Source organism: Cupressus sempervirens, chromosome 10 (assembly GCF_028749045.1).
Source record: "Cupressus sempervirens isolate cs-2001-9-10 chromosome 10, ASM2874904v1, whole genome shotgun sequence".
NCBI lineage: Eukaryota > Viridiplantae > Streptophyta > Pinopsida > Cupressales > Cupressaceae > Cupressus > Cupressus sempervirens.
This window is the reverse complement of record NC_143127.1, coordinates 16,858,137-16,880,077: the sequence shown is the minus strand read 5'-3', so window position 1 is coordinate 16,880,077 and position 21,941 is coordinate 16,858,137. Positions and strand designations below refer to the sequence as shown.

At 37.4% G+C, this 21,941-nt stretch overlaps 1 protein-coding gene across 5 annotated transcripts in view; it reads right to left on the bottom strand.

The window, feature by feature from the left end:
* Nucleotides 1–1,363: 1,363 nt before the first annotated feature.
* LOC149532344 (transcription initiation factor TFIID subunit 6-like) overlaps nt 1,364–21,941 on the bottom strand; it is a 107,236-nt gene continuing 86,658 nt past the window's right edge. For all 5 annotated transcript variants that reach the window (XM_089806520.1, XM_089806519.1, XM_089806517.1 and 2 more), the window contains 10 exons: nt 5,909–6,010; nt 5,716–5,824; nt 5,341–5,447; nt 5,039–5,176; nt 4,858–4,953; nt 4,098–4,222; nt 2,818–2,950; nt 2,509–2,634; nt 2,107–2,221; nt 1,364–2,009 (listed from right to left, as the gene is read on the bottom strand). In XM_089806520.1, the coding sequence (XP_089662646.1) occupies nt 1,603–2,009; nt 2,107–2,221; nt 2,509–2,634; nt 2,818–2,950; nt 4,098–4,222; nt 4,858–4,953; nt 5,039–5,176; nt 5,341–5,447; nt 5,716–5,824; nt 5,909–6,010 (1,458 nt within the window). In that variant the 3' untranslated portion in view covers nt 1,364–1,602. The remainder of the gene's footprint in view (nt 2,010–2,106; nt 2,222–2,508; nt 2,635–2,817; nt 2,951–4,097; nt 4,223–4,857; nt 4,954–5,038; nt 5,177–5,340; nt 5,448–5,715; nt 5,825–5,908; nt 6,011–21,941) is intronic.

Genomic DNA, 21,941 nt, shown 5'->3' with positions numbered 1-21,941 from the left:
AATTTGTGTCACTGTTTAGATTTGATGCTTGCACTATTTGGATTGGTGCATTTTCTTTCAAGATTTTTTATTTCTCTTCCATAAGTTGCACATTGGAGGATGAGAGTTCTTAGAAATTGTGGTGACAATAGATATTATTATGGTATCTTGATGGAAAATAAAAGCATGTTAGAGATTTGTGTGACTTCATGTATGGCTAAGATGAAGTATTTCATCCTTTGACCCTCATGCAATGCTTCATGTGGGAGACTGTTAGAAAAAGGGTGTTGTACACCTTGCACAAAAAAGTATTATTGTAATATTTTTGTGTTGCATTTTTAAACATGTATAAAAACAGTATTACTGTATATTTTTGTTGTGCATTTTTTAAAGATGTATTTAGGCACACCAAATTTTTATTTGAATCCATTTCTAGAGTTGTGTGGTAAGGGTTAGACATTTTATGTGTGTTCCCGCTGAAAAAATATTTAGCATTGATTTAATATTCAGTATTAAAAAACTAAGCACAAAAATGTAAATTTTGCGGTCAATTATTTTACCTAGTAATGGTTTTATCTATGTCGATTCATTCCTTTGCGTGAGATCTATGCTATAGAAACAATCACATGTTTAGTAATTGGGGTTGTATTATTGACTAATTGATTGCTTGGGTTGGTGATCTATCATTAGTATTGAATCTTTGTGAGTACATATGTGAAACATGGTAATGGAATGTGTGGGGTTGTATTATTGACTAATTGATTGCTTGGGTTGGTGATCTATCATTAGTATTGAATCTTTGTGAGTACATATGTGAAACATGGTAATGGAATGTGTGTTTTAAAGCTTGGACACAAGGAAGACATGTCAAAGGAGATATTTCTAGCAGACTTTATAATAAACTAAATTGTATCTTTCATCTAGATGAAGATCAAAAATATACGCATAAATCTATGTTAACATCAATGTGTGAGCCATGTCTTCCAAAGCATACTTCGAAGATATTATAACCAACCAGATGACTGGTGCGCCTACATGCCCCCAACATTGTAACTAATATGAATGAAATAACTTACAGTTATTACAGACGCATTTCTTTTTCCGCTATTAAAATGTGAAGTGACCATTTAATTGGTTTATCATTGAATCTTGAAAAAATATTATTCTAACAAATATTTTTATTTAAGTTTAATTGCTTGCAAATACAAAATATCAACCGGAGATTCATATTCCTTCCAAACTAGAAATGAAGGTTTATCTAAGCCTCTCAGTAAGACTCATATCTGTAAGTATGATTAAAAAGCTCGTCATCAAATAGTTTAAACCAGTTCCAGACACGAAGTGAAGTACTTGAAATATAATGAAGCGATCAAATATATCACAGTTTCACCAAAAAAATTGATCTCAATCAGGTTATAATCTTCAGGCATGTCTCGTTAGTCATTCCGTACATCACATAACATGGAATGCACAATAAATGATTTATAAAAATTATAAATAAATATTAAAATGTAGCCATCCTCCATATTGGTAAAAAAAATTAGAGAGTAAAAACCATGGAGAAAAATCTACTTATGGATGCATTTAGAAAAACTGAAAGATATACCTATAATCCTTTGGATCTTACAAGAAAAGTGACATCTCTCTTGAAGCAAAGAACATTAGCATGCCTTCCCCAAACAAATCAACAAGGGAGGCTAATAGTTGCCCTGCATCAGCATCTTCTTTCCATGCCTGGGCAAGAACACTCCCAGCCCTTTCACTCTTGTTTAACAATCCCTTTTCCCTTCTACTGCTACCTGTTACATTTTCATCAGAATTTTGTCCAGTAGCCTTAACGAGAGCCGACTCCCCTAGTGTGAGAATGGATTGACCTTCAGATGTTACTGCAATAGAATCAGTCAAAGATTCGGATGAGATGCTAGAAACAGAGCCATCAGTGACTATTTTCTTTGATGACTGTTGTGAAGAAAAAACTTCACTAGCTTTGCGCTTTCTTGCTGTGCTTGACAGGTTGCCTTTGGCTGCATCTGGAAGGAATCACAATCCATTGACAAGAATGAATAAGAGATACACAGAATCCAGCAAGGAAATGGGGAATCAAGATCAATCTTATCTTATATTTACCAGGATCCAATGTTGTTGCCACTTTTATAGAACTCTCTAGTGTAGACTGGATAGGTAAAGATAGAAGACCTGGAAACAATTTTACTCTCTCAAATATACATCGACCTGCAGCTTGCTGAAAGAAAGCAAGCGCAAAGTTAAAAGATGAACCCAAAATTAGAAGGGACATATAATTCAAAGAAAATCTAATTTTAAGAGAAAAAATAAGCTTAGGGAAATTTTGTTTACACCTTATATGCATTACTGATTCATTTAATAGAGGAAGAGTGGTAAAATAGATATCATCCACCAACTCTTAAGACATAATGTCAAATTCCTTTCACGGAAATCATAACATTTCAAGATGTAGGTTTCTCTTGCTTTTGTCATTTTAGGGTATTGTAATGCAGTAGAAAACATTACCAATAAGGCACCATACACACGCCAAGCTTCATGACGCTTGATTTCATTTTTCTGACTCTCAAGTACCATCTCTGGTTCTAATAGTTTTAAGTAAGGTTCCAAATTTGGCAATATCAGTAAGCGCACCTGACACAAATTAGATGTTTCAGATTCAAATGGCATTTCAACTTAAAAAGTATTGGAGAGCCCTCTCACCACAGGAAAACATTTTGTTAGATGTCAAACCCGTGCTTAAGGCACCTGATACAAATCAAGAAGAAAAGATAAACAAAAAGTAAAGCACTGTGTGGCAGGGAAGTGATCAAATACCACACTAGGTCCCATAGCTGCAAGACCTTGAATAGCACCATAGTGTTGGGTCAATGCCTTCTTAGGATCAAGGAATGCATGAAGAAGAGTCCTTGTCACCCGTGGTTGAAGATTGTGATACACATGCCCAAATCTGCCACCAAATTCACAAGATAAAATTTATCACAAGTATGGTCATTGACTTTCTTGCCTAGAATCAACTTGCTTATCAACTAACACTGATAGTTTTTTGAAATATGCCAACAAATTAGGTAATTACTTTTCTTATTATCAGCAAAACTTAACTCCAGTACTGATAAATACTGCCACACAGAGGCATTCATTTGAATGGCCTGCTGGAGGATCAACAAAATCTAAGCAGGCTTATGGGACAAAAAATTACTATGAAGAACCACACATCTGTGTTGTTACAAAAGATATACAGTTCTTGATGGATTACAATTCAAAAATATGACAAATAGACTGTAGATGACTACCAAACTCTGAAATGAACACAATAGTACCTTAACCCATAGCTGGTAAACTATAAAGACATCCAAAATAGCTGTGGAAAGAGAACAAATCTTGAAGAAAGCATGCTAAAAACTTATACCTCAGATAATTGCAGTTCAACCATGAGAGATTCATGTTTAGACGAATTCCTAGCAATCAGTATCCAGTAAACAGCAGTTAAACTTATTAAATTAGAATACCAGCACAACAACTTTAACTTCCACACAAATGATACTGCAGGTTTAAAAGATAATTCAGTGAATTCATGTCCAAGTTCTCATAAGACTAGGGGCTTCACCTAAGCATGACACACTGGATTCAGAGGCAGGACTTATGGTGCACAATTTTAGTGGTTTGATGATGGTAGGAGGCATCAATTGCCTCCAGTATCACCTTGCACAAATCACTGGTTGAAATGTGCAACAGTTTAATCGGTGGAACCAGAGATCTTCTGTGAAATTGGTGTCACGGAATTTACATTTTATTGTTGACCTAGTTTAATCACTTGGACATTTACCTACTTTCTTTCTTTCCTTCTTTGGTACAAACATGTAGATATTGAAAATTTAAACATAACTATTTAGGTTGGTCATTGCTAATAGAATAACAGAATGACATCCAAAATGAGAAAGTGCAAAGTTACAAAATGAATGATTCAAATGCAACAAAGCAACAGAAATGTCAGAATATTTAATTAACAAATAAAGACGCACATTTCTTTCAGCAGGCCAAAATTCTATAAATTAATATATAGACTTTTCAGGTTAAAAAATAAGTTACACAAATACCGTCTGCATATAAATGCCACCAAATCTGCTGTGAAATCTCTTAGCTCCCAATGGTTTTGCGTGAATCGTGTTCCTAATCTTTTGGCAACAAGGCATGTAATCACAGAGGGCATAAGCTGATGCAACTGCATATAAATTCCTACGTCAGGAATTCCCTTAAAAATAAAGTCAACATAAAACACTGAGGCAAAAAGCCATTAACCTGCACAATCCAAATGAATAAATTATTAAATATATACCTGCCTATTTCTAAGGCTTTTCCCATTATGTAAATTGAAACAACATTGAGACACCCATTGCTTAAGAAAATAGGAAACTTAGCTCCCTCGTTAGATGTAATCATGTAAACATTGTACAAGAAATAAAATTCAACTGTTAATGACACAAGGTTCAGCGTAAGGCAATTGTACAATTAGGAAAAAAGATGGAGTGGGTGAAAGCTGTGGAATTGTTCTGCATGTTGTGTTTCTGTTTTGCTTATAACCACGTGAGATAAAATCTACAAAAGTGCATATAAAAAAGGGTGCAAAAGAATGAAAACATTTGTTGACTAATGACTTCATTTTCTCTCCATTATATTGTGCCAATATTAAAAGAAAACTGAGAAAAAAATGTAGAATAGAGTGTTTTCCACTTTTGGCTAAAATATCCTTTGTTCATTTGTCTTGTACTGCTGTTAACATGGGTAGCTGTAGATCCATAAAAAAACTTTTCTTAAGAGAATTGTACATGTTATGAAATAAGAAAGTAAGAAGCTTACATAAGGTTCAATGTGTATATGTGAATTGCGTAAAAGGCTCCGCACCACCCGCATCAGTGCAAAAAGAAGGTTATAATCACCCAAACTCCTGGTTACCTGACATCAAACAATGTAAGCATTGGTGCCATGCCTCCCCAATGGTGTCTTTCTATTTGAAATTTATATTAGAAAGAAAAATCACCTCATCTGCAATGAACTGAGTGAAATACGGGACCAGTGGATGAAGTCCAGAATCTGTAGACAGACTAACTAATGCTTCCTTGAATAAGGTAGAGCCAGCTTGTGTAACAACGAGTTCAGTAATTTTCTCGAAGTATAGCTGGATCAGAAAATGATTTCATTAACACTTTCTTAGTTGGATCTATACACTACTACAAATGGATAGTATAAGCTTGGCATGCTCTCCACTGACCTGACCATCAAGTTCACAAATAAAATTCATGTTTCAAACTAAATAACATACAGACAAAAATTCATTTATACCTGGAGTTCTCTTGATAGCACATGTTTAACGGGAAGTTTCACATCAATAGGAAGGCCATGATCCTTGTCATATTCAGACTTCTTGTTTTCTGCGGGAACAACAAGTGCTGAAAAGAGAGACATAAGTGTTAAATGGAGCCAATGCAATTTAAGAAAGCAGGTTAGCAAATCATTTAAAGCTTATGTGGAATGATTGTCGAGTACAAAGATCCAAGGGTCAACAGATGGAAATTTGGTCAATCTGCGTTCAGTCAAAATATCATAAGGCTATCAAAAAATTTAAAATGTTCCAAAATCCACCTCAAGTAAAAAAGCTTCAACTCAAATGGCATGTGACCCAGAAAGAAATATCCAGAAAGGGATGAACATAGAAACCTCCAGATGTAGGATTTTCAGGAATGGCTGGCTGTACTCCTTCGATGGCCAGCCAGTGGACTACCACTGCCGTTTCCAGAGGTGTTCTTGGTAGAGGTGCTTCAATAACCTGTGAACACATTTCAATATGTTAGTTGGCATGCAATGAGCAATACAGTCGATAAAGATTCAATGGGAAAAGAGATAAACTTACATCCTTAAATTCCAAGTCTTTATCCTCAACATAATATAAATCTGCATGCCCAACTGCCTTTTTAAATTTCAAAGGATCTCCTGAAGCAAAGCCATAAATGGGCTAGACCACAAGAATGCATAAATGTCATGCAAAGTTAACCATATAATGTGTAAAATGCTGAAACTAAAGAGAGAAATGAAAAAAAACTGATCTAGCCCATCTGTCATGTGCCCTTTCCAAAAATGGCACTAAATATAGTAAGTCACAACTGTAAAGAAATTGTAAATCAGGGTCATGGAACACCACTGGGGAAAAAGATATTAATTAATATTTATTTTTCCTTTGGGTGCCATCTTGTATTCTAAACAAATGAATATTAAATCAAACAATAAATAAATGTTTAATTTGGTTTGGCATGAGGCTCTTCTTGGAGTCTTTAAGCAATTATCGGAAGATAAATTTGACAATTAATTGTCCATTGCAACCGATGGAGCTGATTGGTGATAACAGTTGTGAGGGGTTATTTTAGGGCACCATTTGATGATGCCTCTTCATGCAAGGCATGAGAATAGCATACCAACAGAAAATCTAAGCAATCCTGGACTGGCCTCCACCAACCAATCTAACAAAACTGAAAAGATTTTTTGAACTATGTGGTTACTACAGAAGGATTTTTCTAAGCTTGCTGCCCCATTGACTGATTTGACCAAAATGGAAGCCTTTGTATGGTCAAAGGAAGTACACAATATATTTGACAAGTTTAAGGAGGTTATTGGCTCATGCATAACCATTTGTAGTTGAATATGATGCATCAAGAGAAGGTATAGGGGCTATCCTAACTCAAAAGGGACATCCAATAACATTTGAGAGCAAGAAATTAAGCAAGTTAGAAAGAGGATATTCAGTCTGTGGAAAGAAAATGTTGGCAATTATGCATGCTTTTGAATCATTTAATCTATCTTGTGTAGAAAATTTGTGGTGAAGAATAATCACAATGGTCTCGAGCTCATCCTGAATAAAAAAGACTTGAATTGCTGCCGACAAAAGTGGGTAAGTAAATTACAAGCACGTGATTTTGAAATTGATTACATGATTGGAGGATTTCCCGATTTTAAAGTATATCAAAGGTTCATTTGCTTCTAGTATTTAGATGAATTGGTAGATGACTGTAGTCGGTAAATAATTGTAATGAGCCAACGGGTAGGATAGCATGTCTTATTTGTTATGTAGCCGACTTGTGCCCGACAGGTTCCTTCGGGAACCTTCCGAAAGGCCCTTTGGTGAGTATTTATAGCACCTTCGGGAAGCATTGTAATCAGCAGATATCATCGAGCATAATGTACTGTTTTGGTATATGCGAATAAAGGAAGAAGTTCTGCTATTTCCATCTATTGTTTGTGTGCATTTCTTAATCGATCTATGCGGTAAACATTTGGCGCCGTTGCCCGATGGACCTGGTACGATGACAAGCAAATGAAGATTAAATGTCGAATCAGTTGAACAAGAATAAGAATAAGTTGAAGGAAAAGGATGAATTACGCGCAGCGCAGGAAACTTTAATTTTGGCACAACAGGCTAAACGCAGACAGAGATTTCAGCAAGTTACCAACGGCCACAGAAGCACTGAAAAATTGTTGGAAGAGACCCGCCAGCGGCTTGATTTGGTGGAAGTAAGGGAGGAGTTTTTGACCCTATGTACGCCAAGGGAAGAGAATCCAGACGGAAGGGGATCGACTCGCATGGCTCGGAGTGCCGAGGGAGCACGAGCGTGGAGTGAACTCTTCATCTGAGATATACTTCCGAAACAAAAAGCTTCAGAAAACCCTTCTTCGCAAAATAGCGCAGGTGTTGAAAACAGCGCGGGTGTTGAAAACAGCGCAGGTGTTGGGAGCAGCGTGGGTATCAAAAACAGCGCGGGTGTGCGAAATAGCATGGGTGTCGAAAACAACGCGGGTGTTGGAAACAGTGCTGGTGTGTAGAACAGCGCGGGTGTGCAGAACAACGCAGGTGTGCAGAATAGCACAGGTGTGCAAAACAGCACAGGTGTGCAGAACAGCACAAGTGTGATACAAAACAGCGGGGGTATTCAGAAGAACACGGGAGTGTAAAACAACGCAGGTACACAACAAAACCCACAACATCTAGTGATGGTAGGACCAAAAGAGAAACTGTCAAAGTTCAATGGCGATGGTATGGCCGATCCCATTCGACATTGCAAAACATGTGAAACGATCTGGAGGGCAAATGGGATAACTGATGAAGACGACTGGATGAGACAATTTTCGGCCACCCTATGGGGCGTGGCAATTCACTGGTTTACTAGTACAGATCCACAAAAGCTGGACAGTTGGAATAACATTAAAAAGGAGTTTCTGGCCGAATTTCAACTGTTGCGTGACGATAATGAAATTGTAGCAGAGATCTTCAATATTAAGCAAGGGAAGAACGAAACTGTCCGCGTCTACGCCAAGAAATTAAAAGATTTGATAAACAAAATGAAAAATAAGCTGGCGGACGGACTTCAGAAAAGGTGGTTCGTGAAAGGCCTACGCCCAAACTTGCGAAAGAAAATGAAAATTGTGCCACCGTCGTCATACACGGAAGCCTATAACAGAGCATTGAACCTCGAAAGTGAGCAGAAGAAGAAGAGTAGCTCGTCCGATTCAAATGACAACGCATGTTCAGGAGAAGATAGCAGCAATGATAAGGGTAGCAACAAGAAGGTCCGTGCCCTTCAGAAAGACATGATTCGGATGATGGAGTTCAAGAACATGAACAAGGAGGCTAAGGGCAATGAGCTATGGTGCACGGAGTGCAAGAAGGAAGGCCATACAAAGGGATCCTGCCTGAAAGAGCAATTTTGTGAGATCTGCCAGATTATGGGACACTCGGTAAAGGAATGCCCTTTCAATCTGAAAATAAGAACACTGCAGAAAATGTTCCTGACACAGGAAGCGTCCACGTCCAGAGGGAGCGGGAACAACAGTACGGAGGGTGCTACGTCAAGAGGATACAGAAATAATCAGCGCGGTCAAAACAACAGCAGCAGCAGCAGTAGCAACAATAGTGGCAACAACAATAATGGCGAGAGGAGTCAAATCCAGTATGATGCAAATGGTCGGCCGATAGTCCAATGCCGTGCATGCAATTTGTGGGGTCACTTCGCCCGAGAGTGCACAACGGCGAACACACCGAAGTTGCTATGCTGATGGTGTGGACCTGGCGATCATGACGATGCTAAGTGCCCGAAGTCCGGAGTAAACTTGATTACTATCGGGATGGACGAGGAAGAAGTCCTGGCAATCACTCGAAAGCAGGTGAAGCTCTACCTTGATCCGACGGAGGAAGCCCGCGCAGAGATCCAGAGAGCAACACAGGTAGAAACGACACACCTGAGGGACACACTTGGTACCTCTGTACGGAACTGCGCAAAACAGAACATTGTATAGCAAATATTGCAAGCCAAGGTACCCGTCAAGATAAATGATCTGTTGCTCACTATGCCTCAACTCTGTACGGCACTCATGAATATAGTTTTGATTGCTAAGCAACCAATAGAGCAAGAAAAGGAGAAACAGGGGGGCGCAAGTGCAGAAGACCCGATGCTGTTAGCTCTTTCATCCAAACACTATCCGATGGTTGTCGAAATGGGCATTCTCGGAACTGTGTTAACAGACACGATCGTGGACGAAGGGTCTGGTGTCAATGTGCTGCCACAAGATACTTGGAAAAAGTTGGGACAGCCGACATTGTGGCCACCTACCTTCCAGTTGTTAACAGCCGATCAACATGGAATCAAGCCATTGGGAGTCTTGACAGCACAACCATTGACGATTGGAACACAGCCATTCTTGTTGGATTTCATCGTGATCCCACTGAAGCAGAGAGGATATGATGCCATTCTGGGCCAAGGGTGGCTAATACAAGCCAAGGCGAAGCACGATTGGAAGAAAAATACTTTCACTTGAAAGCAAAGGGCGGAAGTACGTCATCGATCTACACACTCAAATGGTCGGGGAAGAATCTCTATCGTCAGATTCCGAAGAAGAAGAGGATGAAAGGAGGCAGAATATGGAACCAGATCAGGAGGGAGTCCTGCGATTGGAAGGAGGATTGATAGACGACAATCTGGATTCGGTGAACGCTCTTCACCACTAGCAAATAGAGGACTACGAACTCTTTCTGAGCTATACTATGTTAAGGGTCGACGAAGGTAAGAAAGAAGAAGGAAATGAATGTCCGAAGGAGCACAGAGATGCCGAAGAAGGAAATGAATGTCTAAAGCAACACAGAGAAGCCGAAGAAGGAAAGGCGGATATGACTGAAGCTGAAGGAAAGAACATACAGTACGAACCCAAAAGGAAAAAAGATTCCACCATACGACCACATAGAAAGGAAGTGTTACGTCGAACCACAGATATAGTAGAAAGGTGCTGGCAACAAGGAAAATACATCATACGGTCTACACAAGAAACAAAGAGGAAAGGTTTAATAAAAGTTGTAGTAGTACGAAGTGGAGGTGTTATTGACGGCAAGAAGGGGCAGCTGACAAAGTTCATGGTATCGAGCTTCGGGAACAATCTGGGCGATATGGAAAACCGGAGGAAGAGATCGTGTACCTTAAATAAACTAGATGAGCGACGACTGTTGGTACAATGGGCCATGGAAGTTACACAAAACAGGCAGAAGAGATGGCAGGAGAAGTTGAAGTATGACGGACAGAACAAGATCAAACCAAGCAACTTTCAAGTGAAATGGATCAGCGTGTCGTATCAGATTCGGGAAGTGGGTGATAACGGAGCAATAAAATTATGGACACTAGATGGAAAGGAAGTGGCCGACACAATGCATAGGTCGACGACGAATGTCTACTATGAAAGAAATAAAGCACCTCCATGGATGAACAACCGAGAAAAGAACGACTGTAAGTATTGTGTATATGTAAATATTGTACATATGTAAGATCACTAAGGACAAGAAAAAGATAAATTAAAAAAAAAGATTTAAAAAAAAAAAAAGCCACCGTACGAACTCCTCAGGTCTATATGGCTTTTACCAGCTCCCCGCGTACGGATTTTTAGTGCACTGTACAATTTTTTAAGGAGGCTGCCGTACGGATGCCACTATATGGTTTCTCAAGGTGCCACCGTACAGATTTATCCCATAGTTGCCATACAAATTTTTCTATGGGTTCAGCAGTATGGATTCCTATATATGTACCATGTAGATTGTATAGAATGCAAGTACTGTACGGATTTTGGGTAACATCTGACTGTCGTACGGCGTACGGATTTTGATTGAAGTTTAATAAGTTTTCATTCTATGATTGGAGAGGTACGGATTTTGAAGGATGAGGAAGGATATTGCTATAGTATGTTTCAATGGATAAGTTCCCTGTGTGCTTCAATATGAATTTGCAAATTTAAAGCTTCCAGTGGCGTACAGATTTTGCAGAAGGGAATGTGTACAGATCTTTTAAGACTGAAAGACTTGGCGTACGGAATTGAAAGATTAAAGTTCTGTTTTAATATTCTCAGGGCTTGGCATGAGGAAGAGCCTTCCAAAATTTGGTGTGTGGATTTCATTATATGCTTGAAATATTGTTGCTGTACAGATTTTGCCTTGTGGGGTTTGAGTTTTGCATAAAATGCTGCACGGGTTTTTGTTTTTATGGCGTATGGATTCTACAGGTTTGGATGTACGGCTTCTGCATGTTATTGCATTTAGATTTTGAATGACATTACAGGTTATTGCATAAGGAATTGGCATACAAGGTTAAGGTTGTAATGTAACAAAGGGTGGCAGGAAGTTTTCCAAAAAAAAAAAAAAAGACGACAAATTCAAACAGTTTGGAATAAGTAATGTATGATGCCAAAGGGAAGGGTAGACATAAGCAATTGCTAGAAAGAGTGTGGAATCGGAAGAAAATGACAGAAATAGTGTGTTCCATGCAATTTTGTGTGGGTATCGGAGTGCTGATTTGGTTTTGGCGGCGAGGGGCGCTACCCCTCGACGTCGCCCTGTATCGCGACAGGGAGCGCACCCAGGGCACTGCCCCAAGACCCCGCGAGGGCACTGCCCCTCGACCCTGCTGGGGGCATTGCCCACTAGACCCCCAGTCATTGCAGATATCAGTCGTGGGAAGTCTAACCCGTTGATAAGACCTGGAGCTGTTGCAGGCATGAAGTGTCTGTGCACTAGAGGCACTCGGAGTAGGTGTTGGACGTGAAGCTGTCTTGGTGGATGCATGGAGAGCTCGAGAGGAGTTGATCATCCAGTTGAAGGCAGTGCAGCGACACTTGGCTCAGTGGACCCAGAGTCGGAAGCAAAGAAAGCAGCACAGGTGGCTATCAAGGTCAGCTTGACTAAGGAGACAATATTGTGGCTACAGATGCAATGTGGCTTAGTGACCAGTTTGGTGCAGGCACAGAACGAATGTGAAAGTGATGTAGCAGATCTATCTTGTTGCAGTTAGTTGTTTGAGTTTTGTTCTATAGTCGTCAGGAGACGACTTTTCTTTTTAGGGGGGATGATGTAGTCGGTAAATAATTGTAATGAGCCGACGGGTAGGATAGTATGTATTATTTGTTATGTAGCCGACTTGTGCCCGACATGTTCCTTCGAGAACCTTCCAAAAGGCCCTTCGATGAGTATTTATACCCCCTTCGGGAAGCATTGTAATCAGCAGATATCATTGGGCATAATGTATTGTTTTGGCATATGCGAATAAAGGAAGAAGTTCTACTATTTCCATCTATTGTCTGTGTGCATTTCTTAATCAATCTATGCAGTAAACAATGACAAATACACAATGGTTGATGGGCTGATTTACAATAATGACGCAATTATTTTGGTACCAAGATCCAAGATTAAGGAAAAAACATTGAGAGATTTCGTTGAAACACCCTTGGCTGTTCATGAAGGGTACGGTAAGACCTATAGGTAGATCAAGGAGAGGTTTGCATGGAAGGGGCTATAAGAGGATGTGCTCAAACACATCAAAGAGTGCACGAATTTCCAATAAATAAAAAGTGAGCAAATCTTTCTTGTGGGACTACTCCAAACACTACTAATTCCTAAACAAAAGTGGGAAAGCAATTCTATGGACTTCATCACAAAATTCCCCAAATAAAAGGAAAATATTGTATTTATCTAATGGTGAATAGATTACAAAAATATGCACATTTTTTCCCTATCACATCAACTCAAGGCATCACAAGTAGTAGAGTGGTTTTTCAAGAGGGTTTTCAGATTGCATAGATTATCTAGAAACATTCTCAGTGCTAAAGAGAGTAGTTTCCTTGGCTCTTTTCAAAAAGAGTTTTTAACTTGATAGAGAAAAAACCACACAAAGCACAATTTACCATCCACGAACAAAGATAGTTAAAAATTAAATAAAGCAATACCTATGAAACTATGTTTTAAATCAGCAGAATGCATAGGTGAAATGGTTGCATCTTGGAAAGTATTGTTGCAATACCTCTTTATAAGTCTATAGGTATCTTGCTCTTTAAGCTCTTTATGGGTATGATCCACTCTCTTTTGCTGACTTATTATTTCCGGATAGTAGAGTACTTGCAGAAAGTGATCTTATAAATCAAATTCAAGAAATCTCAATGTTACATGGGGACACGTCCCTCCCTAAAACCCTAGCATTCCAAAGCCCCAGCTATGCCGCTAGTCAACCACCCATCGCAGCTTGAGGATTGACCTCCTGGGGGATGATTAGAGGCCTCCCTTCACTACATTTTGTACTTGTTCTGATATCAGGATACTTATTGTAATCATCTTTATGATATTTTTGATATAGTAGAAGCCTTCCATTTGCCAATTCAAGAATTTATAATTTATTTACTTTTGAGTATTCTAAATTCTAATCAGTAATTCAATATTCAAAACTTCAATGTTAAAGTATTTACTATTTAGTATTTGGCATTTGTACTTTTGTTATTTTACTTCTTAATAGTCTTATACATCCTTTCATACCTAACATTTTAACTTTAAGTACCATATGTATATTATAAACAACAACCCCCTCCCCCCCACTGTCCCCCTGCCATCCCCAAATTGAGGCCATTTATCCCAATGTCCTCAGAGTCCGCTCCCCTATCCCTGTCAAAATTGTAACTATGACAAATCTTGAGGTTACTTAAAAACAATCTGCAGCACACAGAAATCAGTAGAAATGTATGCAGACAAGAAGAAAACAAAAAGAGTTTTAAGGTAAGGAATTTAGTTTTTGTTATGTTGCAGTCTTATAACAAAGTTCGTTAGAGAAGAATAGGACTAAAAAGATTCAAGTCCAAGTATCATGGCTTACAGAACCATCAAAAGGACTAGTGAAGTACCATATGCATTAAAGATTACGTTGGAAACCAAAATTCATGTGGTTTGTCATGTCTCAAGTCTAGAGGTTTGTGAACAGCAAGTAATGACTTCATCTTGATGGAAGTATTGTCATTGATGTCAAAGGATTTCTAGAGTATGAACAAAACTACAGACATCATCAATGCCAAAGGTCTAAATGAAGTATGAATATAAGGTAGGATAAAATAAATTGAGTAAAGCTAGGCACTTGGAAAAGACTTAATAGCATTAACAAGTTGAGCAATTAAAATGAGAGACATCATTAATATGTAATCTATGTTTGAAGATATATGTTGTCTAGTTGTCAAATGGCAGCTAAAGTGTCATCCCTTTGCCATTGATGTCAAAGGGGGAGAGATATTGAAAGGAGGAGAACCGAAAGAGATAAGTATCGCCATTAATGACAAAGGGGGAGATTGATGGACGTATTGTCATTGATGTCAAAGGATTTCTAGAGCATGAACAAAACTTGATGCAGTGCAAGGCAGGAGAATCCCCAGTGGAGATGTCCTAGCCCCCAGCAAATAACCATGTAGCGGAAACACAAGAACAAGAAACAATAACACGAGATCTGATACCAAATTACAATAATATATTCATAAAATATAACTGATTACATGCAATGTGTCTGGCTGTAAGGCCTTCCCGGTTACAGCCAAATACAAAGCAAGTAATAGTTCTACAAGATCCCTCAAGATCCAATCCAAACCCTAGCTAGTCCAGATCCACACTTTGGTAGAAACCCCCAAGGAAGATCTCAACTAGTGCTCGCAAGCCCACCAAGCAATCCCCTTGTTTTCCAAGCCGCAGCTACTAGCTCTTCTCCAAATTCCCTCTTCCAAGCTCCTCCTCTTCTCCGCGACGGATGAATAATCATAATCCTGCTGTAAACTGCCTCACATTCGACACTTTGTCCATAGACTCAGGAAAACTTGCTTTCTAGCTACTCCCCCACACTCACTCCTCTTCCAAGTGAATGAATAATGACTAAAGACTTCCCCACAACCCCTACTTATACCAATCTAAGCCACAAGTCAGCCCAGAACACAATTTAAATACAAATACATAAATTAAATGCTACAAGTCAGCATGCAACAACAATTAAATACCCAAAATCGATGTCTTAGTAAAATTGCAATATCTCCTAGCTTCAAATGAATTAGAACTTGTGCTTCAAACCATAGGTAGAAATCTAGGCTCTCTTTAATCCTTGAAATTTTCATCCTCTAACTCGTTATAGAAAATTAGTTACACGGCTTGCAATAGGCACCAAATTCCTAAGCAATGCCGAGCTTCACAGATCATGCTGAGCAACCAAAGACCATGCCGAGCTCCAAGACCATGCCGAACTCCAAGACCATGCCGAGCTTCATAGAACATGCTGAGATCCCAAAGCATGCCGAGCACCAGTCCTTCGACCGAGTACCAGTCCAAGCACCCTCCAAAGTAACTACTGAGCATCCTCCCATGAACTCGAAAGTAGTCACCAAGCAAACCCAAGATGCTCCTGCATCAAAACTACAAACCTCATCAATGCCAAAGGTCTGAATGACGTATGAATATAAGGTAGGATAAAAGAATTTGAGTAAAGCTAGGCACTTGGAAAAGACTTAATAGCATTAACAAGTTGAGAATTAAAATAAGAAACATCATTAATATGTAATCTATATTTGAAGATATATGATAAAGCCATTTGAGATAAAGCAGTGTAACCCAAGTGCGCGCACCCAAGTCAAAAACCCTAAGCACCCGGTATGCACCCGATGCAAGTGCGTTGCGCACCGAGTACCTCGGCCGGCGAAAAAGCATCGCCGCACCTCGGCCGCACCAGTCGAGCACCCGAGTGGGACACGAGACTCAAGTGCATCATGGGTGCTTGGGTGCGGGGTGCACGATGTGCTTGCAGGGTGCGACTGGTTGAATGGCCCAAAAAGTTATTAAAAAAAATTGAATTGCTTTTTTAATTTGTTTTTTAAGCAAGCTAACCCTTGGGATGATTAGGACTTTGGTATAGGGGATGATTAGAGAGCACTTGGGATGATTCCATTCTCATTATTGACATTTTGTCATTTTGTTGATTGTACTCACTTTGATATGGCTACGATACATTATTTAATTTCACTGTTTCATGCTACTCGGCTCATTGTCATCATGAGCATCTTTATGATATATGATATTCATATTTGAACAATGAATTTTGAATCTTGCATCTTGAACTAAGTTAATTTGCAGGCACTGGTAATGGTTATGAAGTTTCAAGTTTCAAGTTTGAACATATGGTTTGTGAATCGCATTTCAATTTTCTCTATTCAACTATATTTGGTATGCTATATAATATATTGAAGTATCATTTCATAATTAGCATTTTCAGTCATATATATATATACTATGCAACCCCCTCCCCCACCCCTCCGCACCCCTACCGTCCCCCCGTTGTCCCCAAATTGAGGCCCTTTTTTTCCCGCACCCAAAACTCGCCCTGACGTCCCCCTGCACTGCCGCACCCCCGTGCCAGTGTAACACTGAGATAAAGTCAATACAGCAAAGGTAAGATACGTTGAATAAAGGAATGTATCCTAAGGAATGGTTTATATAACAGCAACTGCCATGACTTATTAGTGACGAACATATACTATTAAAGTCAAGGACATAATAGCTTACAAGTATTAGTATATCTCTTATACTTGATGGGAAGATGTATTGACATAAGCAAAGTCAAGCCTACACAGACCTATAGAATGGCATCCAACACAGATAAAGTCAGATGACATTGGAAGAACGAAGGCAGCTACATATACATATGAAATAAGTTGTCAAAGATAGATTTATGTGGCAATACATGAGGATGATAGCTTCCAAGGTGGTAGAGTGATGGAAAACATCCATTCCCCATTAGCGCCAAGGTTTGATGTTTTCTTAAAAATAGTAACAAACATATGAAGCCTGTAGTGAAGATATCATATGAAAACATGTCTGATCCTATACAGAGGTGTCATTGCTATTGAGGTTAAAATATAGGGAGAGTGAAATTGACGAAAGTGCCATTGTTTCAGAGTATAAAGATGCAACGCTGTCATGCCTAAGAATGATAAAATGAAAAGCGCCTACCCATCAAGTCGAAATTTCTGATATCTATGATATAGTATTGAAGCAATTATTATTGTTGTACTAGACTGTTAAACAGCGATAAAAACAAATTATTATTGCTCCATTGTTATCGCTGTTAATTATTCAGACACGAAATGTAAATTAGAACCGCTACATCATTTCACAGCATGCCGTTAACTATACTACGATGCTGCTCGTATTCAATGTCCAAGCTGCTCCCAATAGCTTGTTTCTGCTGTGCGTGCCAGGATTGTTTGACTTCGGGTCCCCTTAATCATTGTGGGCATTGCCGGCTATTAAGTTATTTAGTTGTATGTTATTGATCCTTGGCTTTTTAACATTATCAGGCTTTCTTTTGTATTCATTCTGATGTGGAATATTTTCAATCACCATTCACTTTTCATCGATTATTTTAATTTCTCCTTTTTATTTTATCGTTGTTCAAAGTTTGATTTTCTGTGGACGTTTAATACATATTTGTCATTGGTATGTTGTTTGGACTGTCGTGGCTTTCTGGTATAGGCTGACTTGCTCCGTTAATCTTTCCTTACTGGTATCTGAGACTTCCACAACATATTTCCTTTGATACTTCTATGGCTTTAGCAAATATGAATCATCATTTGAACTTTAGTTTCAACCCAGATATTAACTGTCTTCTTACAGATTACAGTCTATTGCCGCTGCAAGTCATTGCTTATCATACCAATATATATATTGCTGCTGCTTGTACATGAATTATTTCTTTAATTCTTTGTAAAACAACTATCCATGATGTTTATTAATGTTACCACTACCCTACACATAGTTTTTGTTAAGTAACATGGATTGTTTTCTACAAATGTGCTAACATTGCCAATGTGATTGATGATTTCCAAATGCAGATTTGAAGACTCGTAAATATGAGAGGAGGAGACATGTCTCTATAGTTAATCATCATTAGTTAATAAAAAACCATATGTATAACTCATCTTTAAGCATATATGTAATATTAATATATTAACCATATATGTAATATATTATTATATTATTATATAATAATATATAATATATATTATATTATATTATATTACATATATAATATATATTATATATATAAGATATTTATCATAAAGATGATTTACCATCAATAAGGTATCTCAAGATTAAATCAATCCGACAGAAGCTACAACCTTAACAACAAAGTCATGTCCCCGTAGAGACATGACTCTACGTGGCCTAACTGATCACCGTCAGTGTATAAGCAAATACAATTAGTTTGCTTCTCAATCGACAATCATGCGGTGGTAAAACAATTACATTTAGGAATCCGATAACATAATAGTCTCTTCTGATTATAAGAGCCCGATTAGTTAAGTAAAGTCATATATATATAATTCTAATCAATAATATAAGACATAAAACAATGTTCATATAAATCATGAATACAAATACTCAATGTAATGAGTATGTCACTTCGACTGAAGCTATACTTCAACACTCCCTCTTAGCAAGGTAGAAGTGAATTGTTTTTATGAGATATCAATATCAAGGATATCTATACACAACATATTATCTTACTTTAACACTCTGAAATAGTGACTTGTCAAATAACTACAATCACAATGTTATGAACACTATCATAACATATATTATGATCTTTAATTGTCAGAAACAATATCTAGAGTAATCATAATGCTTTTGTTATCAATGACTTCGGATGTATCCAGAACAAAACTATCATAATAACAGGCCTATCATTTGCAAGATCGTCACCTACAAAGATTACCTTTTGTTTGTTCGTTATCATGATTTCCAACACTCTGGGACAACAATTTAATGAAGTTTGTCATGATAACAGGTCTACCATTTATAAGATCATCATCTTATAATGGTTACCTTCTATTTATATATGTCAATGAAAGATTGTCACCTTTCATTACATATCATCTATGAAATAGTAACCACCATTAACCCAGTCAGAGGGTGGTACAAAGGCTTTCACCTCAATTCCCTCTGAACATCAATCTTGGGAAGTCAGGTCCTCTAGTTACTTGTTCAGAAATTCTCTTCACCCAAGGATGCCTATCGAACTCACTCTGAATCAATTGTCTGATTTTCTGGTGATAATTCATTACTTCCTTATGATATATATAGGAGTAGGCCCATCACATCATGCAGTCACCCACAAGTATTTCTAGACTCCCTCTGAGTATCAATCTTCTAAGCTCCTACGTTCTCTTAGAAGAAGTGTCATGCTCCCTTTTAATGTAGAAGAATCTCATAATCTCAATCATCAAGGATGAAAGCCTCATTTTATCCATCATAATCATCAGGGTCTTTGGAGCTACTATCATTAGGTTGAGTCTACACAATATCCGTAAAGTACCAACTTTCTTTTCCTATAAGAACATCCTCAACCATAAAGGAAAAGATCAAGGCAAAAAATCTTCATAGTATGTATAGAAATTACAAATAAGAGAGATAAATGTCACAAATAAGAATACTTATCTGCACATGAAGATTCAGAATTTTCTTCTTAAATTATCTGAGAATGGAACATCTCCCCTCTAAAAGTGGGAATGGAACATTGAATATTATTCCCCCCACAATGTAAGATTTCCACTTATTCTTATATTGTTGAACAATTTTGTATCAGATCAATATGGATTCCTCTGGCATCATTTCTCGTGTTGATTGCCCCAAATCTAAGCTCTACCCCTTCTGCAAGTAAAAAACTGATCCAAATATCAGATCTAAATCAACCCATATTTGTGCTCTCATGTTATCTGTTGCCCAATGATTCCTTCCCAACCGAGACAGTCTTCAATTTGTCGAGTTGTCTATTCAAGATGATTTTAGACAATGCTTGATCCACTTATCCAATCTGATTTGTGTTGCCCTTGCTATCCAAAATGAGCTGAAGACCTTGATGAGCTAGTTAGATAGTGGAAATGTTGAAATATTGAATATTATTATTCCCCTTATAATGTATAATTTCCACTCATTTCATTTTATGGAGTCGGAAAATTTCTACCAATTTGTTTTAGGAGTAATCTTGTAATCTATTTGTGATCTCAATATCCACCCTATTGACAAAATGTTGCTTAACTAAATCACATATTTCCTATCTCAGCTACCACTATGATGATCCCTCTCCAAAGTAAGTTTTCTCTCAAAAGGTGGTAGCTAATATGAATATCTTATTTTGACAGTAGTTGTATATTCATTGAATTTACATTCCCTATTCATACTTCCTTAACACTAAAATTATGCTGTCAACACTAAAGAATCCATCTCAATATTGTTTACTCCCTCTTAATCAATAAGACCAAGTTCACTGAAAGTTTATTAACATCCCTAGTCTTCTCCCTCTCTTTCAAAGTTGCCTCTAATAACATGTCAAGCTCCCTTTGAATCTCAATCTTCCTCTTCCTGCAATAACTTTCTCGAAGGAAAAGATCGAGGCAAACAATACTTAAACAAAAGAATGTTAGTAGTTTAACTCATGTCTAATACTAACAACATAAATATATTTCTCATTAATATTATCATGATTCACATAATAATGCTCAATTGTATAAATTTATACACACACACACACACTTTATACAAATCATTCAAATAAATGATATATCTATATATATATATATATATATATATATATATATATATACATATATATATATATATATACATAGATATACATATATATATATATATATATATACATAGATATACATATATATATATATATATATATACATAGATATACATATATATATATATATACATATATATATATATATATATATATATATATATATATATATATATTCAATAATAATGATTCAAATCTAATAATCAATGCGATTATATATATAACATAAAAGAATCTTATATAAAATAAGTATGAACAGATAAAACTAAATATACCTTATATACTCACCAAAATGTGATCGGTATATTTAGTGCATATATTACCTTAAACCTCACCGAAAATGCTTTTGTCTTGAAGTGATGCCTCTTCGAGAGTATTTCAGGCTGCATTCTAATCATGTTCCAAAGTTTCAATCATTTATTTCAGATATAGTCAACCCGTGTTTTGGTAATGTCATGATAGCAGTATCAAATCTTCACTTAGAGGGTTGTATCTCTTGGACTATGCATTGTTTACCTATGATAAGTCCTTTGTGCTCTCACCATGTGTCTCCCATCCAACTCAACAGATTTTCTCATCCATGTTTTAATGACTTGGTTTATGTGTGTTTCTTGTTTCAAGTGTTTATAATTTCTATCAATTATAAGTCTTTCATTTGATAGAGGAGTGCGTATACTATCGTTGACTAGCAATGGACACCATAGTAATCTTTGACACTTTAGATTACTATTAATAAGTTCACGGAATGTACTTTCATGGGTTCTTACGGTGACTGAGCAAACACTCAATACCACTATATCTCATGTTGATTAGCCGCACCCCTTTCTTCTTCTTTTTTCATTCCCTTTCCTGCAATGATGTACTCTTCCTATACTCTTTTGCGATATCTTCAACATTATGCTCTATAATCGGGTCCAAACAATAGGGTCTTGTCCTTTT